At 32.2% G+C, this 22449-nt stretch overlaps 1 protein-coding gene across 1 annotated transcript in view; it reads right to left on the reverse strand.

Annotated features, from left to right (window-relative positions):
- Positions 1 to 22449, reverse strand: part of TLL1 (tolloid like 1) — a 207398-nt gene that overhangs the window by 30533 nt on the left and 154416 nt on the right. Inside the window, exons 13-17 of the mRNA XM_058274933.2 lie at positions 17366 to 17561; positions 15534 to 15659; positions 13454 to 13614; positions 10253 to 10433; positions 1299 to 1424 (exon numbers count right to left, since the gene is read on the reverse strand). Of these exons, the coding sequence (XP_058130916.1) occupies positions 1299 to 1424; positions 10253 to 10433; positions 13454 to 13614; positions 15534 to 15659; positions 17366 to 17561 (790 nt within the window). The remainder of the gene's footprint in view (positions 1 to 1298; positions 1425 to 10252; positions 10434 to 13453; positions 13615 to 15533; positions 15660 to 17365; positions 17562 to 22449) is intronic.

The raw sequence follows: 22449 nt of genomic DNA on the forward strand, positions 1-22449 counted from the left end.
AACCTTTCTTCTGGAAATTAAAAAATGAACTTTATAAAGGGACACCTGTATATTTTTCTTTCTAAAAGGAAGTTTCTTTTAAAATCATTTCTTGAAAATATTAACTACTGAGATGAACAGAGACTTAGGGGACCTAAACTATATTTTGGCTACATGAACAGTCTATGAAGTCTGCTTTGTTTTCTTCTGAATAACTTTCTACATCTCCCAAATAACTGAGCCTATTCCTCAGCTTATTGATTTAATAATATACCAGATTACAAATATCATAATTCTTATGGGCTCATGCTCATACTTGAAAGTAGAGAGAGAAAAAAATTCCTGCTTGTATTTGGTTCTTGGAAATGCCATTAACTCAATGAAAAAAAGTATTCAGGTATGTGACAATATTTGGGTCATAAACTGAATGGAACAAAGGTAAATTCAGGATATTTTGTACTATTCTAATGTGCATACAAAGAGTTATCTAACTGTTATCTAACTGTTGTTCTAGTCAGGTACCTACTAATCTTCATGCTCTGATGACCAAATTTATGAAATCTGCCTTATTATCCCCTTTCAAAACAGGCATAAATCCAATTTATTGGATTTAAGATTGGATTGGAGGAGACCCTCAAAGGGAGAAATAACAACTGGATAACTATTGCTTGTTCCTGTCTAGTTCACAGTGACTGAAGTGATTAAGATAATTGTTTTATAAACAATCTTGGAATTATGTAATGCCTTGGGGATAAAAACTGTTGGCCTACTACTGTGCTACTCTTAAGCTATGACTATGCTTCATTTGGTCAAAACTGTGACTTAAAATTATAAATGGCAATGGTCTATGCCATTTTCAAATGTCTTTCTTCTGGTAGGCATTTGAATTTAATACTACTGGTATTTAAAGCGACATCACTCATATAACACATATATGAGATATTTTTGGGAGGGAAATCTCACAAATGCAAAACATTTGGCAGAAGTTAAGTTAAATATAGACACTGTTGCAAGGTCTGTTCTTCAAGGACCTGGGGATAATGTGGTGTTTTTCTGTTAGCTAGATAGCATCTTAACTCCTTTGTCTCTTATATAAAGTTATTCTAATGCCACACATGTGTTGAAATGCAGGACCTTTAGGTAATATAACGGGTTCCCAGTAGTATGCCTGAATCTTTGAACATTCCACAGAATTCTTTTTTTTGACAGTCTACGATGATATCACTCACACATATGACTAACTCTACTAGGTAGCACTGCTTTACCCCAACTGCATAAAATCTAGATGTTATGAAGAAAAACACACTCTTCCTTCATACCTTCCTTGCAGTCATGTTTATTTTCATGTAGCACAAATCCATTACGACATTGACAAACGTAGCTTCCCATTGTGTTGACGCATTCATGTTGACACCCACCATTGTCCTTAGAACATTCATCTTTGTCTGGCAAGAGAATAACCCCAAAGTTTAGTAAGTAGCTTTAAAAACAAAGCATTCCAGAAGAGATTCATTTAGTTGAGGTCAAAGCTAGCACATGGTAAATTAAGTCACAGCCTTCACTTTTTCCAGCATAACACAGACAACCTATTGTGGCTTAGTTTTACCCATTCTTTGGTTAGCTTGGTGGCTTGTGTCATGGATTGAGTTTCCAAGACTCTGTGTTATGATTGCATATTGTACTCTTTTACTCCTATGCTGGAATAGGAGTTTGGGTAGGGGAAGGGAGATCAACTGGTCTTTTGGCAACTAATCCTAAACACTTATCAATTTTTTTAATTAATAAAAAGAGTGAGTAGTTTGAAGAAAGGCAAGGTATGGCGTTTATGTAGGGAGAAATACTTCAGTAAATTAACCATGGTATATAGACAGAGGCTAAACACAATTCCAAGATTTGTGAGTACTCAGATTTAAAAACCACTTAGTACGATGATTGTAGTGGATTTTTTTTTTAATTAGCTCTTTAATTGTGCTTACTGGTAATGAATCTGAACATTTCATAGCATTCCTAAACATGAAAAGGAATTAGTTGCTGGACTATCTTAAAGGAGATACTAAATTTATATATTTTATATAAATTACTCTGGCAGAACTGTTTATTAGTAAATAATCCCCTAAAAGGCCTTTTGATGTTGTAGAAGTAAAGCTGAGGTTAGAATAGGAAATAAGAGCTTTAAGAAATAGCCAACAATTTCAGTGCAGGGAAGAAAGCCAAACTAGATTAGCATGCAGTCAATCTAGTGAGAGGCATCTGCCAGCACACTGTGTCACTCAGTTGTCATTCCTTGGCTCGTTTATCCATTAAAGTCAAAACTGCCAGATTGCTCCTCCTGACACCCTTATATGATGGCACATCACTCAGACTTTCATCACTCCCACACTTAGAGAAGGAAAAGGACACATTACTATCATGTCAGACTTTAGGCTGATTCCAAAGTTTACCCTGTCAACTAATTTTTCTACTAAAAATTACTGAGCTCATGGTGGCATACAAAGCATGCTTTCCTTAAAAGTCAAATTAATTTTCATTCTACGGATATGTTTTAAGGAAGACATTTTATCAAAGAATCAAACAGTAATTTTTAAGGATGCATCTGTTGTTCCTCCTTAGGATATTTATTACATGACACAACACACTCATGTTTAATGTGGTAATCTCATACAGAACTTTTCAAATGCGTACAGACAACCCCAAAGTTTTAAAAAATCTAACAGAATCAGTATTTGTGTGGTTAATGTATTCTCTACCTGGGCTTGAAACTTCTTTTAATCTTTTAATACATACTATGGAGTGTCAGCAAGCACAAAAATTGTCATAAAAGAAAATTATTCTCTAAAAATGAATCAAGTGCAAAAACATATAACAACTCAGGGCAGTTTTAGGAATTAACCTTGTATAACTAATTGTAGACCAATTTATAATACATTTGGAAGCCCAGTTTCCTTTTTAACTATATCAATGATGAGTGTTAAGGTTTATGAGTTATGAACAGGTAGAGAAGGGGCGGGTGGAAAATCATACTTCTTACTACCACTACCATCATGTCAGTTAGCTGCACTTTTGAAATCATACCGTTTAGGAGAAAATTATTTAAATGTATTACCTTTAATGTGACTTTCCAGGGGCTCTGTATTTAAGAAGCTTTAGAAAACTACTTCCACCTGAGGAGCTACAGAGGTGCATCTTATCTTTTTGAAAAGGAAGGAACCAATTTAAATTTTCTGGTCTCAAAGATAGACATCCTTTCCTATGAAAATGGTTATATAATTATAGTTTGGTATACTTAAAATACTCTCTGATAGAGTGAGCTTCAGTTGTGTTATTGGGCAACCAGGCCTTTGAGAGTGGTTTGGAAACCTAAGGACTGTAAGCAGGAAAATGAGTTCACATTTGCAGTTGCCTGATATGCAGATGAACTGTTCACTGGCCAACCCTCTGGTGTCAGGGACTGTCTGCATCATCCTTTTATCTCTCTCTACTACATACAAGAAATATATAAAAATGTTAAAATACAATATGAACACAATTTAACACTGCTGAGTTTTTAAATCCATAGATGTTTTATAATGTACACATTTCTAATACATAAAATACTTTTAACATCTAAACCTTTTAGTAGAAATATTGCCAATAGCTTATATTTCTAGGTATAATTTTTTTTTTTTAATATTTGATGGAACACAATATGACCTGTGGGAATGGTTACTAAAGAGAGAGAAAATTAAGCATAATTCCAATCAAATTTTAGTAGTAGCTTTTTTATAGCAAATTATTCATGTTTCTATTGTGCTGGTAAAATAAGAAGAGGAAGAAGAGGAGAAGGCAGTAGAGGAAAAAGAATTTATACAGTTATCGTTAAGCTATCTACCTAGTGTTTACTTTCTCAACTGTTCAGTGTCTCCTGCCTCCATTCTAACATCTGACATTACCTAATTTAATCAAGGTCACATGAAAATTAAGAGTTAGCAAATGGCTGCTAGAATATATGTATGGAGCCAATCTAAATTTTACCTAAAATTCTAACTGGACTAACCAAAATAGTAACTAAAAGCACCAAAAAAAAAAAAAAAAAAAAAAAAGACATGTAGAAATGTGCTTTTCTATGTGAAATAGTCATTTGAATAGAAAAAATTCAGTAAATCCTCTGAATACTTAAAATGTACCAGTGTTTTACATCAAAAGCTTTACATTTAACTTAAAATTTCAAGTTTTCTCGGGAGTAGTGGAGAGAGCGTATTCTTTTAAAGTTACTTGTTGAATGAAGTAAATAGACTATTGCAATTTTGGACTACCTATGCAGACTGATAGAGCAACATCTTCAACATCTTACAAGATGAGCTTCTTATATATGACAATCATAAAACTAGGGGGTTAAAAGCTATTATCTAACATAAATGACCTCTATTTTTACTTCCCTTTCTTAGGTAATAAGCTCTATGGATATTTTAAACAAGGAAAATTCAAGAAATGATAGAGAAGGGAAAGGATACAGGGTTTCAAGTATTTCTCATAATGCCTGCACAATAAATTTAATAATTGACCATTCATCCAACAAATGATTTGAAATTTAGTAACATTTTTAGATTGTAGGCACGAAAGTAAATAATTTTGTTAGTGATGGAAGCAAATGATTTTTTGAGTAGAAATGAAAACATTTATTTTCTGCAGGTGGAAATTAGCTTCTCTTCCTTTGAATGGATTATTTGCTTTTCATTTCCTCATATTAGGGGAAGGAAAGGCCCATTATTGGGAAAATGGGGTCCCTTTTCCCATTCGAGGCCTGAAGTATACCTCTGAGGCTATCAAAAGGCGTCAGTCTATGAATAATACATACTGGATGGAACTGAAGAGGTAACCTGTATCAAAAACAAAAATGCTATCTTTGCAGAAACCTTTCTTATCTATCTGTAGGAAAAAGAAGTAAACTGGTCCATGCCCCAGAATTAAAAGAGAAACAGGATCTAAAATTAATACACATTTGTACATTCATGCCTATACACACTCCCATGCCTGTGTGCACACATCAAGCAGAGTCATAGGTCAAAACAAATTATTGAATAATGACCACCATCAGAAAGACACTAATAAACTCTACTGAAATCTACACAAAAATCAATTTGCTCTTTTCCTAAATATGCAATATAAAAATGCATTAATATATGAAAACTGGGAAACAGGATTTAAAACCATATAGGCAAGTTTTAATCTGGTACTATAGGTGATTAATCACACTAATAAAGTATCGTTTGAAAAAAATGTCAGACTGAATTTCCTCTACAAATATCTGAGACACTTGTATTAGTCAGCCAGAGGGGTGCTGATACTAAATACGAGAAATCAGTTGGTTTTTAGAAAGGCTATTTATTTGGGGTAGAAGCTTAGAGTTACCAGGCCATAAAGCATAAGTTACTTCCTTTCACCAAAGTCTTTTGCCTTGTGTTGGAGCAAGGTGGCTGCTGATATCTGCCAGAGTTCAGGCTTCCTGGGTTCCTCTCTTCCTGAGGTTCATTTCTCTCCAGGCTCAGCTCCCCTGTTTTCTCCACAAGGTCAGCTGTAGACTACAAGGCTCTCTAGGCTTTGCCGCTCTTCAAGAAGCAAGCTGTAGATTATCAGATGACTGGCCATGTTCTCTTCCCAGGGCTTCTGCCAAGTCTAAGGAGCTGTCTCTAATCCTCTGTGTTCTTATCCTGTGTGTTTGCTTCCTGGACTCCAGCTCATAATTCCAGCACCAAAACTCTAACTCTGTCCTTTGCCATTTCTTTTATCTGTGAGTTCCCACCCACCAAGGAGCAGGGACTCAACACCCTACTGACATGGCCCAATCACTGATATGGCCCAATCAAAGCCCTAATCATAATTGAATTATGCCCAAGTACAGACCAGTTTACAAACATAATCCAATATCTATTTTCAGAATTCATGAACCATATCAAACTTCCACGACACTCCATGAGAGAAATGATGTATAACAGAAACACTTTTAAATAAATATCTGTACATAGTGAGAAGAGGTTAAAATGGGGAGCTGATAATTAAGATTGCTAGTATCTAGAACTCAGAAAACTTGAGTTTTTATTTTTATTCACTTTTTCCACTGAGAAATCAGTTTATCAGTTATATTTAGAATGCAGCCCCATTTAATTAATCCCTAAGAAAGGTTTATTCTTCAAATTTTCCATTCTCACTATTGCAGAAGTTGCCATAATTGAAACTTTTTGTTAACACAGGACTGCCTAAAGAACATGGAATCCTACACTTAGCTCTCATTGCCTAAAATAATTTGTTATATTATTTCCAAATAAAAAAGACTACACTTAAACTTTTAAAAGCATGTAGTTTCCCAAATGTTGATATTTTTACTTTCATAACAGTTAAACTTTGTTCCAAGATGAATACAATTAACTTTGTTTCACCACTTAATATAAGTAAATTGAAGCATGTACACCTGCACAAAATTTTATTTTAATGTACAAACTAAGTTTGATTAACCATCATGTAAATTAAGCAATTATTACTATTTTAATGAACTCATTCATGCCAAGAAAATAATAGTAATATGTTGTTGGACAAGAAATATCCTAGAAAATATCATATTGCTCTATTCTAAATTAGTTACAAGTTTGAATAGACACCTAGTGTAGCAGTTGGATATGGTTTATATTCCAAAAATAGATTGTTTGTAAATTTGTGTAAGGTTTCACTTTTCCTTGATTAAATTATTAGGGCTTTGATTGGGCCATGTTAGTAGGGTGTTGAGTCCCCGCCCCTTGGTGGGGGGGAACCCAAAGAGAAAAGACATGGAAAAGGACAGAATTGGGAGTTTGTTGAGCTGGAGCCCAGGAAATAAGCACACAGAGGAGAAGAGGAGCTCAGACTGGAGAGAATCGAGCCCTAGGGAGGGAGATAGAGCCAGTACCTGGTAGTCTAAAGCTGGCCTTTTGGAGAGAACAGGGCAGCTCAGCCCAGAGAGAAACAAGCTCCTGGGAAGAGAGGAGCCCAGGAAGCCTGAACTCATGGCAGATGTAGGCAGTCATCTTGCTCCAACACATGGCAACAGACTTTGGTGAGGGAAGTAACTTATGCTTTATGGTCTGGTAACTGTATGTTTCTACCCCTAAATAAATATCCTTCATAAAAGCCAACAGATTTCTGGTATTTTGCATCAGTACCCCTTTGGTTAACAACAAACCTAGAGCTATATAATGTCCAAATAGCCTTACTTTGATATTTTTGTTCCCTTACTTCATTGTATTGCTCTGTAATATACCCTGGAATCAGCACAGTATATACCCCTTGGATTTTTTGGTGGAGCTTGTACATTTTCTGCTGTACAGTATAATAACTTTCAAAATTTCAAACTATGACCATTTTATGACTAATTTATATGATATTTAGTCCTAGTTGATATATAACATTTTCTTAATTTTATGAACATGGAAGTGACAGAGATAACTGATGGTAATTATTCTGCTTATAAATTTTCAGAGTTATTCTTCCAATTCCATTTCTTAAATTCAGAGTGCTTATTTAAAATTTGAGGGTATGTGCAAAAATAGCTAAAATTTCTATGTGAATATTTTATTAGATAACTATGTTTTAAAACTGTTTTATCTAATAAAATAACTTAATAATATTCATGGCAGCTATACTACTAATATTTATGCTACAATTTCCCATTGCACTACATTGTTCAGTTTACTTACCTTAAATAATCTACACTCCAACAATCTAGGCTAGGCTCTTTCAAATTGAAGTATTGTCACCCGATTGATTTATACATTTTTAAAAGCTTTGATGAATACTGAAAACAAACAAAAAGAAACTATTTCCTAAGATGACTTGTCCATGAATATTACTTTTAACAAAAAACCTTTTGAGATTTCTGCTATATTTTTTCAATTGTAATAAATTCTCTATAAGTGAAAAGCTGTATTTTCTGGCTATTTACGGTTTAATTTTCATCTTCTCATGATAAAGTCTGACCTCATCATCTACTGTTATTAAAGTTCAATGTTTCTTTTCTAGAAATTTCAACAAACTTTTGTTCTAATTTTAATGAACATAATAAACATTCTTTCCCTTAAGGAAGGAAAAAATACATTCTTTCAATAGATAACATGCTTTAATATTCAAAGCCTGTTTCTGAAATTTTTCTTTAATTTGCTGCTTATTAAACCACAGAACTTTAAGCTATAATGCCATTTGTATTTTGTTAAATTATATTCGACTGTTGCTAGGGGATAATTTTAAACCATCTTTCAAATAATATGTATATATTATAGCTGTTTCTATAGAGTTTGTGCTTTTATAATTATCTGGAACCTGCACTCATTTAAAATAAATCATATGAGGTTAACTATGCTGGTATTGAGCTTATTGCATTGAATATGAATATTCATTGGCTATGTGTATATACTCTTTTATACACATATTGACTATATAGTGTTTCAAATTTGATTATAAAATGTAATTTGATGACAATATTATGGCCAGCAGCATTCAGCAAGAGGATAGTTCTAAAGAGAGAAAGTCAACTTTCACACACACACACAAAAAACATGCAATTAGCTTTTATAGTTTCAGGGACTCACCAACATACACAGTTAATTACACCAAGAGACACTGCCAAACAGACATAGGAATAAAGACTATATACTCCCATGTGTTTGGGAATAACATCCTTTCTGTATGTACTTCAATAATGTAGTATAAGAATTACAGAGGCATGCCTTATATTTCAATATTATAAGTCTAAAGACACAAAATAAATAAACCGTATAGCTTATATAGAAAATTTTGAATTACTTAATATATCAGAAATTGATTTTCACTTAAATTTTCTGGGTAGCATTAAATTTAATCATACTTGGTATATGGTGCACATAGCACAAACCATTTTTTATATTTATTAAATGAAGTTTATGACTAAAGTAAAAAGGATTCTGATGTTTTGGTAGTGTGGTTATGCTTATTAACTTCATAATTTCAATTTTTAAAATCTATATTCAGGTGTTTCTATATAGTCTTATTTCTAGCTCACTAGTAGATCACCTAAAAGTTAGAAAACATATGATATTTATAAAAATAGTGAAGTCTGAGAAAGTCTACGTTTTATAAAATGGAATATTAAAGTGTTGCTTTGAATGAGATAAATCTTAAATGGATGCTTAAGAAGAATTTTCAAAAAGTAATTAAATAAGCTGAAATTCAGGGAAAAGGAAGGGAAGGAGAACAAGGGGCCAAGACCCATTGTATTTTGAATGTGCTTTGTGGATGACTTGGACCTCAATGGAGCACATGAACCATTAATTTAATTATACTGAAAATTCCAAATGCACCCTGGGCACTGTAAATCTCATTAATTTTAAACACATGGGAACTGGAATAAATGGACTTTGAATGAAATCAATCCAAATTACCTAATAATAAAATATAATTGGAATGCAGTTGCTTTAAATTGCTTTCCAGTTTGAAAAGCAGAATATATTGTTATACTAAGGTTTATAAGAATTTTATATATCTTTGAAGTTTCAGAGTTGTTTTATAATAAAGCAGTGGTTCTGAAGTTGAGAAAGTAATGCTGTTTCTCAATATTCTCTTAAAATTTTAAAATGTTTTTATCAAATTTCAGTCTAACGCAGAAATTATACTTCAAGGTGGTTAAACTAAACATTAAAATCTATACATAAATGTACCAACCATTAAGTATATCACTTAACATAGTGTCTGTAATAAAATTATAATTTCCTTATTTCTGGGTCTCTTATCAAAGCACTTTGGTTTTAATATCAATCAAATAGTAAGAATGAAACTATAACAATAAAAGGCAGATAAAGAGAGATATTTTGCTAAATAACAAGAAGAATGAAAAATATGTTTCTAAAATAAGGCCACATGTTCCTAAAGCAAAGATAAATTATTTTGAAAAATCTGTCACTTCCTGCAAGTTGGATATCAGTACTCCCACCTAGTTACAAAAAGTGAAGTCACTGAATGAAAATATAATTATTTTTGTGTTATTTTTACCTGACTTGATAATATTTTATTAAATCTTGTACAAAATCTAAGTGTTTAGGAGCTACTTTTCATTGGTATCCCTATTATTAATATACTAATTTTAAGTAAAAATTTGTTAAACGTCGGATACATGTTGATGCACTCTATATATCTCCGAGTTACATGTATAGAATACTGTGGAAAATAGATAAAAATATACTTTAAGCCAACCCTTGGAAATCTGTAAGATACATATAAAGCACGTGAATATTCATACCTGAGAAGAAATGGGCTTTGAAGCCCTTCTTGGAAACAGTATTGTCTGATTTGAATTCGATTCTCATATTGTTGAACTGGGATGTGATCACATCAGGCACTTCGATACCACAGAATTTTCCATGCAGTTTAGATTCAGAGGAAATGCCACTCCAGATCTCCACATAATCGTATTTGCAAACCTACAAAAGGAATAATTAATAAAGTCACCAGATTTGAAAATATCAATGGCCGACATTTATTTTTCTAAATATTTATCATGTTCATCCCTCTTTATTTCTGTGGCAGTCAAACTGGAACTGATAGGTAAAGCAAAAAAAAAAAAAAAAAAAATTGAGAAAATAATTCAAATATGGGTACAAGGTATGGAAAACTGATTAGGGAAGAATTTTGCTCTGAGTATCTCCAAGAAATGTATATACAAATGTATATGTGTTTGCATATATTTATACAAAGAGATAAGTAGAACAGAGATAGATGTTGTTGAGGAGCTGGTGCTGGCCATGAGAAAAGCAGCAGTGAAGTAATGCTCACAACAACTACATGAAATTGGTGTAATTACTCTGTGAAGCAAGTGTAAGCAATAGAAGCAACCCTTTCCATTGTAGAGATGAGAGATGTTTATATAACTTGTCCAAAATAGGGGAAAGTATGGGAATTCACAGCATGGAGTTTGGCTTAGTCTAATACTCTCTCCCAGAAAAACTATATTCTAATCAGGATGGCCCCATTTGTAATCAGGACAAACAGTAGATAATAAAAAGGATCCTCTAACCTTTCAAACTTATTTTAAAAAATTAATATTTCTTATTTCTTTGAATTCCTAGGTACTATGAAGTTACTCTGTAGAAGTGCTGCAATGAAAACAAATGGCAATGGTATTTCAAGGGATGGAGGCAAGAGTTTGGACTAAAATGGCATAAATTCATTCCTTTTATATTTAATGTACTAACACCACAAAAATGGAAGAAGTTAAGTGAATGCCAAATACTTTTATGCAATTTTATGGTCACTAACAGATGTTTCCATAATACACTTTTCCAATTTCCTGTAGAGCACGTTCTAGAGAACACATCTTACATGATTGATGTTACCACATAAATGTGTAATTAGCAAAGTTTAACAATGCGTATAATTGTACCCTGAGGCATGATCTATACTTTGCAATTTGTCACCTTAAATTACTTGTTCTCATTATATTAATTAGGAGATAAATAAGCAACATTTTGCTAGGAATAATGAAATAACTTTTCTATTTACTTTATTACAACTGCAATTTTTGTTTTGAGTGAGTACAGGAGAATATATCCAAGGCTAATGTTGCCTGCCATTGACCCTTTTTTTTTTTTTTGAATAACAATATAATGAATAAAATAGTGAAATTTTAAACTTACCCATGTTTTCTACATGTCAAGATTTTCTCATTTTTTAAAAGTTTATTTTAACCAGCTAAGTTATAAAACTATGAAAATAGAGAAAATTCTGTGACAACCTTGTGCACAGTAATACCATTATAAATTAAAGAGTCCTGGGATATGTGATAACTATCACATATGGGTGAAATGGATGAGAACCACTACCACAAGTATAATCCTTTTGGAACACAACCCTTATTTATGTAAAAACACCTAGCCTCGGTTTTCCTGAACACAATATCCTAGCCTTCTTAGCAACATCTATGAATAAGTGAACGACAATATCATACCTACCCCCACTTATAGCTTTAGCAAAAACTGAATATAGAAGACATTTTTCAACACTAATTTCATTTCAAATTACAGAATTGGTAGGGAAGTTGTCATTTTCAAAACATCTACCTAACATGAAAGCTTTTCTACAAAATACTACAGTAATTATTTTATTCACTTCAATCTCTCCCCCAAATTTGAGATAATTATTAAAGGAATGGTATTTCACGAGTAGAAAGTATATAAAATATAAAATGCAGCCTTTTTCCATCATTAAACTTATATGTGATATAAAGACTATCTCAAAAGACTAATGAGCTCCAAGATTCTACTACTGTCTGACAAATATAAATTTGTAAGATTTCAGTCTTTACTTGATTTTAAGGAAACTCAAAATCCAGCCACTTTTTTTTTTACTTCAAAGTCACTAGTAAGAGACTGAGAGAGGTGCTATAGGTAGAAAATGTTTTGGGTATGGAAGGAAGAATTATGAGAAAAAAGAAATGAGCGTTGTTGAAGATGAAAATGAAAGAGGTAAAAATAAAAAGGAAAGATACATATGCAAGGGGAAAATTATGGCATAGAGCCCACAAATATGAAGAATTGTTGCTCCCAGGGTACAGATATATCACAGTCTATTCTCTCACTTCTTCATAAATGTTCCATACAATTACATTAACAAAAATAATCTGAGTTAATTTAACATTTGAAAATTCTGAAACATGTTCATGTTAAAATAAATACAAATAAGGTGTTGGGAGAAAGGATGGAGGAGTTAGAAAAAAGAAAAGAAGGAAAGCTAAAACAAAACAAACATTTTTAATGTTTTCTCTGGAATTAAACCAATATTGGTCAGTCATAGTAAGGGCATATTTCTAAATGTTCTCATTTCAAAGTCTGCCATTCTTTATCAATAGGGGTGTGTGCCTAACACATAGGCATTTTCAAAATATGTTTCCTTTAACCATGGCCATGTCACCTGACAGAAGACTCTACATTTACCACAGTAAGTTATATGTCATTAACAAAAAATAGCTTCAAGTAAATGCACCTTTTATTGAGGTTTAAAATTGTTCTTTATGAACCATGAATACATTCAAAATGAAAAACTACTTATATAATGTAAATAAACCTATTTCCACAAGTAAAATATGCCAAGTTGCCCCAAATGGATATTTTTGTTATGACTTAACCAGTGGATTCCAGTTTACATTTTCAAGAAATTCTATGGGATAGGATGCTGACCGTAAATATTTCAGAGTTCCTTAATAAATCAAGAATGTTGTGTTTATTAAGTATGGTGAGAAAAACTGCTTCTGGGTAATTTCCAATCTTTCAGAAACAGTATGAAATATCTTCCAATCCCAACAAAATTCATAAGCAGTTATAGAAATGAACAGTAAAGAAAACATCTACCCTGTTTTAATGCTGAAATACATTCCTAAATTCCTTGTTTTAGTTTGCCTTCAGAGATTCCCAAAACATGATATAGGACAAATTATATTTTTACTTACTTCATTGCCTTCCAATTCAAAAAACTCAAACTTCATAGAAATTCTGTACTGAGTTGGGGCAACCACTTGCCACACACAGTTTTTGTTAGGAGGATACTCCTTGGGCCAGCCTGGAGTGGTTATGGTGCCGTTAAGTTTGGTAAGGAGTCCTCCACAAGCAGCTAGAAGGAAGGAAAAAGAAAAGGTTTTCCCTTATTAATTAAATCACCCCTTCTAAATGCCTTTCTTATGATGCTTAAACATCTCAGGATTAAATTTCAACCATGTTCCAGGTCTGAAAATGCAAGAAGTTGAAATCTCTGTGTTGTCTTTCATCATTTCTTATTCTCTACTTCAACTAAAATAAAAGTCAATCTCACTTTTGAAGGATTATTTTGTAGCCTTGGAGCCCAGCAATTATGACTGTACTACCACCTTTCAGATCGGTTTCAAGCTGGGCAAGCAATAAAAAGAAAGCAGCGCATGGTTTTCTTATATTTTAAATGGATATGGACTGTTGTGAGAATTAATGAAGATATTTTTAAAGCACTATAAAATCTGATGTGACAAAACTAAAATCAATTGTTTTTATCTTGAAATTCTTCTTTCAAAGGCAACCAACTCTATCACCTGAGCTAGCAGGCAAGATAAACTATGGTAATATATTAATTATTCCAAAAACCTCATTCTAACAACAGGGTTTAATCTTTTTACCTTTTAAATGTGAACCACTTAGAAGAGGTACTATTTGTTTTCTTTCTTCCATATTGGAGATTCTAAATTATGATGGAATTAGCAAAATGAGGGTATCCAAAAGCAAATAAAGTACAAAGACAATGTATTGTACACTCCTAGGGGGTGTACTCCTAGGGGGTCAAGAGTTACCTTAGTATTTTTACTTGAATTGCCTTTGTGTGTGTGTGTATACATATATGTGTCTGTGTGTTTATATGCATTGCTAATACATTTATAAATTTATAAAAACAGTATCTCACTTTCACTCTTTGTTAAATTATTTTGAAGCAAAATACATATTTCTAGTGCCACACAGAAATAATGGCCTTCTTAATTAATAATTGCCTGGTATATTAAGTCCTCTTTTTTTAAGCACTGCATTTTGTTTCTTAATTATGTTAATTTTATTCTAGTATAGGGAGAAGATTAAGTTTAATAGGTAGGATGTAAACTTGTGAAGTTCCAAGAGCCGAGTTCAAACTTTTAAATAGATTTAGAGCATCCCTGATTTTTAAATAGGTCTGCAAGCATGGGGGACTTACTTATTAAGCAAATAATTCTGCCACTTTTGCCATATATTACATCCTCTGCTACATACATAGCAGAAAACAAGGTACTTAGTTTCAAGAAGCTTATGCTTTGGTGGGAGACACTAAGAGTAAGCTAGTAAATATAAATACACAAATAAGGTTAAATTGTAACAAGTTCTATGAAGATGAATTAGGAAGAAATTTTAATAGAGGAATAAAGGAGAAATAGACTAGAGACAGTAAGATCAGTTAACTTGTTTTGTCTTTAATTTGAGGGTTGGCGCCTGTAATATGGGGGTGATAGGAGCTGAAAAAAGCCAACTCTAAATTTGGAAGAAATAGTCATAGAGCATGGTAACACAACATTTTACAAGACAGTTTCATCTTAGAATTAAAGAAGAAATATAGGTATACATAACAGAATGTCTTTGTTTAGTTCATCATTTCTTAATAAAACACATAGCTCCTGCTTTATGCCTGATTGTGCTCAATACTGGAGATAAAAGATGATGCAAATTAAGGCAAATTAGGACAGCTCACTTTAATAGATACATTGATTGACATGTGCATAAACGTGTAGATATGTACATATATACATATGTATGTGTCACATATATAAACAGAAAGAGGAAAGGACTGTTTCCATAACAAGGATACAGGCCAGGTTTGCCATTCGTTGAGACTATGACTTGAGTTTTACTAGATGAGGAAAAAAGTCATTGTAGAGTAAAGGGAAGAAAAGAGAGCAGAAAAGAGCATGAGAATATGGGAAAGAAAGAAAAAAATGGGGAAGGGAATTTCCAGGCAGGTAACAATGTGAGCAAGTCAAGTCACACCTTCACAACTCCTTTTGTCAGGTCCCAGCTCATAGCCTGGCTCACACGTGCACTGATAGCTGCCCAAAGTGTTGAGACAACGCTGCTCGCAGCCTCCACGGTCAGGTTTGGCACACTCGTCTTCCTCTAACAAAGATGGCAACAGTTACAGAACAGCCAGAAAATTTTGTTTCTATATACTGGATTGTAACATTTTTAGAAAACATGAAGTTAATGGCTGTGAATGAAACTGAACAAAGGTGAAACAGCAATTGATAAGCCCTTTGTGGATGGCATACAAGAATTTGTGTTGCTGCAGTCTAAGAATTGTAAAAAACCTAAGAGAAAGACTAGAAACCTACCACTTAGCTAACTGAGGATTGCCTTATTGTAGATATAATGTGTTTTTTTCTTAATTCAAGGTCAAATAGGGATTGTTAAAATTTAGGAGTTTCAGAATGAAACAGAAAAACAGAAAAACCATAGGTTTACTTGTTGATTTCATAGTATAGTTTGCTAGATATTTCCTGAAAAAAATCCTTTTAAAAAATGCTAATATTAATAGTGGTGAATAAAAGCTAAAAAGAAGTAAAACTCAGAACTGATGGTACCTATTTAATTTTATTATTTCTTATATGTACATTTGGATTCAAAAACATAATAATTGGACATTTTTATAAATATATATCCTATTTTAACTGTATATAGAAACATGAAAAATGTATATGATATATATATGAAAAATGTAAACTATCTTTTAATGTATGTGATGGTGTATTCCATAATCTCAATCTTCAAGAATAACTTAATAAGAGGTAAATGGTAAGATGCATCTCCTGACAAAAATGTGCATCTACAAAACATTAGGAGGTCTTCATCACCAAGTATATGAATATCACAAAAAAGAATCTTGATGGCATGTTTCATCTATATTTACACATACATAATGTGTAAAACTTGTAAATGTCTATTTTAATGAATGCATTTAATGCAAATTAGTATCAAGGAACTCTGCCTTTCAATTCATATGGTAAATACCAAGTAATTTTCAGGGTATTTTACGTATGCTTTTTCTCTTTAATTAAAAAAAATGTCTAAACATCCATGATTCTAAAGTTTTGAATATACTGAAAGTCTGAATATACTGTTTTTCCAAAAACAAATCATTGTAGAGAAAATTTGGTTGTCTCTTTCCACAGAATTTTTTTTCTCCATTGACAACATAAGTGCCTATGAATGTTCTAAAAGCATATATTAATATATTGTTTCTCTTTGCACTAAAATAACTTTCCTTTTACCTCAGCAATATATACTAAATATGGAGTATGAAAATAAACTAAAATTTAGTTATGTGATTCAAAATTACAGGTGATAATCAGTAATAATTCTGTCAGAAAAAAACGTATATTTTAGGCATCAGAATCTTCTGCTAAGAAGGCCATCAACTATTTCCAGTGGTAGAGAACACTATTCTGCAAGGGATCATTTAGAAATGCTGCCACGTGGAAAAAAACTGATGGACTACACATCAGTAAACCACTTTTTGTTTATGAATGTCTTGTTGAATATATGTATTACAAATATTTTCTGTCTTTAAATTCCTTTCTGGATTTTGCTATTTTGACTATTTCATTAAAAAAATAAAAGACGGTGGAGTATTCTAATGTTCCTACCATGTGCTACAAAGTTCCAAATTCCAGTATTTTACCAAAACCTTTTTAAATATCCATATAAAAAGTATATACTTCAACTTTCAATGCAATTTTACTCTGGTTTTCTCCTAACTCAAACCTAAATCGACATTTAATCCCTGACAAAGGAAAGCTCACACTTATACATTATTTTATATGTACCTTTGAAAAAATTAGCAGCAAACCCTGCCTTGTTAACAGTTCCATCAGAAGCAAACTTCATCCACAGGGCATTGGAGGTAGATTTGATATCATCAGGTTTATCATAACCACAGAAACGACCTATCAAAGGGCTAATTTCACTGGTTCCATCCCGAACTTCTAGATAATCATAGGCACAGTTGTCATGTCTTTCAATCTGCAGGAGAAGAAATATGTGAGTACATATGCCATTCCTAGATAAAAAACAATTTGTATGGAAATATTATTATGCATTCTCAGTGCTATAAGGTTGACATGTTAATATAAAAAATACATCAAATGAGAGCATTTCTCATGAGTGTATATAAGTGATATCTATACTGCACATGAACAAAGCATGTATTATTCTGCTAGAGAGAGAAAAGTAAAAAAATCTATAGAACAGTACAGCCACATGAATCAGGTTCAACAGATGTTAACTACCTTTCATTAAAAAAAAAGAAAAAATGCAAGTAATGATTCTTTAGTAAATAGAATAAAAAAAATACCTAGAGTTCATAATAAAAAAATATGGTCCAGGTAGCATAAGCAACGTATAATTTGCTCGGAACCATAGGCATAAAAATTGTTCACAGTTCATCTACAAAACCATTATTTTATTTAAAGAGAAGTTGGACTCAAATTCTACCAACACACATAGCATTATTTTAGGTTATATATCTCTTACTGAAAGGAAAATATGCTAATATGGGATTATATTTCTGTCTTGATTATGAATCTACCCATAATCAGTGTAATTATATGTAGAAAGCCATGTATTATAGAATCAGCACTGGCTTTCTCTTTTTCCAGATAATATAATTTTGTTTGGATAAGCCCTTTCACCTCAACTCACTCCGCTCACCTCCTATAACCCGAAGGAACTCAATTACTTTCCTTAACAACTAAATTCAAATATTAGGTCAGATTATTGGCCTATGAAACTTTATGGAACTATATATTTACAGATTTACATTTTGGCCCTGAAGATCCTCTGCAAACAACAGAACCTAAATTTAACTATAAATTGTTTAAAAAATTACAAGACCATTTCCAAAAAAAAATTCTTGCCTTTTTTTTTTTTGCAGAAACTAATACTAACTCTGAGGTCTTAAGAGGGTTAGCTGTTTATTAGATATTTAAAGCTAGAGAGCAAAAATATCTATAATCCTAAAATCATGAAAAAATCACATCTTATAAAACTATCTTTCAACATAAAATTTAATATTCATGGAATTATTCTGTTCAGAACTAATGTCAGGGAATACAATTGTTCCATGCAAATACAACCTAACTGCATGAAACTGCTGGCATTGTTGGTTGAAGAATTTTGTTTCCTGATTTATCAATGCATCAACAGAGATGGTCTTCAAAGCAGTTGCATAAGGGTGAACAGGATTAAAAGAAAGAAAAAAAAAAGACTTTAAAATACAGGTTTTGTTAGGACTTAGTACTACATTTGCTTCTTTTTCTCTAATCAAAAAATAGGATTCATTCATTCCTTCAACAAATATTCAGTATCAAGTCTAGGCTAGGTATGCTTGGGATGCATCATTGAGCAAAATCAACAAAAAGCCTTGTTCTTCTGAAGCTTATACTCTACTGGTGGAGAGACAGAAAAAGAACGATAAATGAAAATAATTACATCATAAAAAAGGATAAAGTAATACAGTCTGTGGTAAAATATAAAGTGAACCCAGATAAGAAGTATGAGAGTACAGGGTCGGGGATTCAGGTTGCAATTTTTAATTATACTGGTCAGTAGGGGCTCATTGAATATGACTCATAAATCCAGATTTTCTCTACAAAATTGATTCTTCTGAAGAACAGAATTATGGGAATTAATAGAAAATATTTAATGTAATGAATACCCCATTTTAACATATATTTTCAAGAATACCCCATTTTAACATGTATTTTAAACAGAGAGATTGTGAGGGGTGTTCGGCAGTGGCTCTGGTAACACAATTAGTCAGAGGGATGTCTAGCCCAATCTTACTAGCTATATATCTACCCTCTTGTTCCACTGTTTAATATATACCCTGCAAAACAGAATTCTCCATAAATATGACAACACTTCCAGGTGGACAAAACTGTTTTGAATCAAGCAAATGTAAAGCCATATCTAAAACTCATGTACAGCTTGATAAAGGAATAAGCAACACTGAACTAGTGACAAAACTGAAATGATCAGAGTCTCTGCAAGCCAACCTATCCTCACTTGCATAGAGCAGCAGGTAATGAACTGTTCCTAATTCATAACTCACACTGGAAGAGAGGAAGAATAAGGTAGATGAAGAAAGATGGCAGAACACATGAAGAAAAAAGTTCCTTTTAGTAAGTCAGTTAACGAAAAAAATTACATTCTTATTTCCTATCAGAAACCATGCTAGAATAAAGATTGTTAATTAAATAGGTTCTGTTTAATTTGAGTAGATAGCTTTTCTGCTTTTAAAAATAATAGTACTAACAATGAAGAAAACAAGAATTAATGGAAGCAAAACAAAACATTTGTACATTTCCTCAGTTATTAGAAGAACTAGGTAATGGATATTTCCCTGTACATAAAACTCTCTTTTTCTTTTAATAGATATACAACAGATCACTTCAAAGTTTAATTTTTAATAGAGTTTATTAGTAAAAATCAGGTGTTTAAATATTTTATCTGATACAAAAAGTATAACTTTTTCATGGATAAAATGCATAGAGGATCAATTTTAGGATTAATTTCACTAGTACATGTCTACAAATGATTACGTTATCCATATATTATTTTATTTATCTAATAATGCTATATTACTGGTATTGTGTAGAACACATTAATAGTGTTCGCTGTATTCTCACTTAGTAAATACAACAGCTGTTGAGTTGCTTAGAAAATAAATTTTCTATGAATTTATGATATTCAGAAATATATTGGCACTGCTCAGCATGATCCTAGACAGCTTATCAATGACCTGAATGGTCTTTGTTTCCATATTTTTCCAGTTAAATTGCATTAATCCTAATGGCAATTCTGCATGATGAATCTGCCATAATCGGTTAATTATATTGCTTCAAATACATTTATATAGAAGGACAAATGAAATTTCAGTTTTTTTAATTTTTAAAGATTTTTTGTCATCTGTGTAAACTTTCTTCTGCTATATCAAATTACTTCATCAATTAGTATATGGAATGGATAGAAATAAATATGTTAGAAACTGAAAGTAGATATAAAATCCATTGATGTTATGCCAGTAACCTTAAGCTCCATAAGAAATGAACACAAAAGTCAATGATTTATAAAAATAAAGAAAAAGCAGTTTCTTCTCTAGTTAAAGCAATGGACACAATTCAGAGAGCAGGGAGCTTCATGCACTATTACACCTATAATAAATTTGTTTTGATAGTGATGGTGCTGATTCATTACAGACTTCAAGGTAATCAGCGCAAACCACATACAAACATGGCAAGTTTATTGCAACGTAAACAAAGACTTTATATGTACACAGAAAAAAAATGAAAGTGGTAATCAGCTCTGAACATTTCTCAGGAAACTGATATATAAATGATTTTGGAAGTAGATCCAAATATACAAAGAAGAAGGAACAGACTAACCGGAGGGGTTGACTTTACTTTTCATTACTAAGTGGCAAGTAGAGAGGAATCATAGAAGAAGTGAATGCACTTTCTTTTGAACGAGAACTAAAGTCAATTAAACTGGCCCTCCTAAAGGCCATCAGTCAGTGCAGAGCTTTGTGGCAATGCGTGTGGTGAGCACTAGAGCCCTGGAGGGAAGCCAGGCCTGGGGGAGGCCAGCGGCCCCAGCTCGGGATACTTTCACATTCTTTGCCTTAATTTTTAACCAAATTTCCAAATAAGAATAACATGGCAAAAACATTTATTACAGTATCTAGTTGTTTACATAAGCTTTATGAACTCCAAAATTTCTAGATAATGGTTTCAATAAAAACTCTCCCATGACTATTAAAATGTACATTCAAAATTTAATGCATGCAAACAACCATATAAATGGTAGGTTTTTATATATCGTATAATTTAAAATTACATACACTTAGAACAATACCAAAGCTATGCTTTGCTCTGTGGACAATGTTAAAGAAGAGCACGATTAATAAAAAGAATAGAAATGGTCATATTATCATTTTTAAAAATTAATTTTAATAATGAGAAAAACACAGTATGGTCTATGAAATGATAAGAGCAAAAATTAATTTCTAATAAAAAGGGAGAAAAGCTTAATATTTAGAATATTTTAATTGTACTATGATTAACACATTTAATATTTCATTATTTAATATGATTTATTATTAACTTAATATAAATACATAGATAATTAAACTCCAAAAATGGCAAGAAAGAAAACAAATGTGTACAACCATGTAGAAATAACAAAACCTTTGGATCTTGGTAGGGTTTACTCTCATGGGGATAGTATATCAAATACTTTCTCTTCATTTTTTTAATTTGACATAATACTTTTTCATTCATTTATGTACTTAATAAGTATTTATTGGAAATCCAGTAGCATCAGGTAACATGCACTTGACAGTAAGTAAACAATAGTGAATAAGAGAGACATGTCCCTTGACAGGCAGATATATACTACTTAAACTACACAAAATATTCCAAATGAATATAGCTATGAAGGAAAAAATTGAATGCTATCGATGCCTCCTTTTACTACTAGAACCTGAACACAGACATGGACATGTACCGGCCATAGAAGAGGTTAAAATCACTGTGCCAGTTGGGGATTTTGTGATCTTGGGCAAGTTTACTTAAACAAGTTCTAATCTTTCAGAATACAATTATAGCCAAAACCATAATTCATGGATAACTTCCTAATTCTGAAGTCATTAAGCAGTATACATTCTCAGTCAAACACCCAAAAATAGAACATGACAAACAGAAAAAAGGTTAACAAATTAATATCTCCTTATCTTGTCTTCTTAGTTCATTGACAAAGACTAGACTACTTATCTTAAAATAACGTAAAATATTTAAGGGAATTAAAGGATTTCTTTTACTCAGGCAGTCCACCAAGTACCAAGATAAAAACC

The sequence above is a fragment of the Dasypus novemcinctus genome, chromosome 1, assembly GCF_030445035.2.
Source record: "Dasypus novemcinctus isolate mDasNov1 chromosome 1, mDasNov1.1.hap2, whole genome shotgun sequence".
In the NCBI taxonomy this organism is placed as follows: Eukaryota; Metazoa; Chordata; class Mammalia; order Cingulata; family Dasypodidae; genus Dasypus; species Dasypus novemcinctus.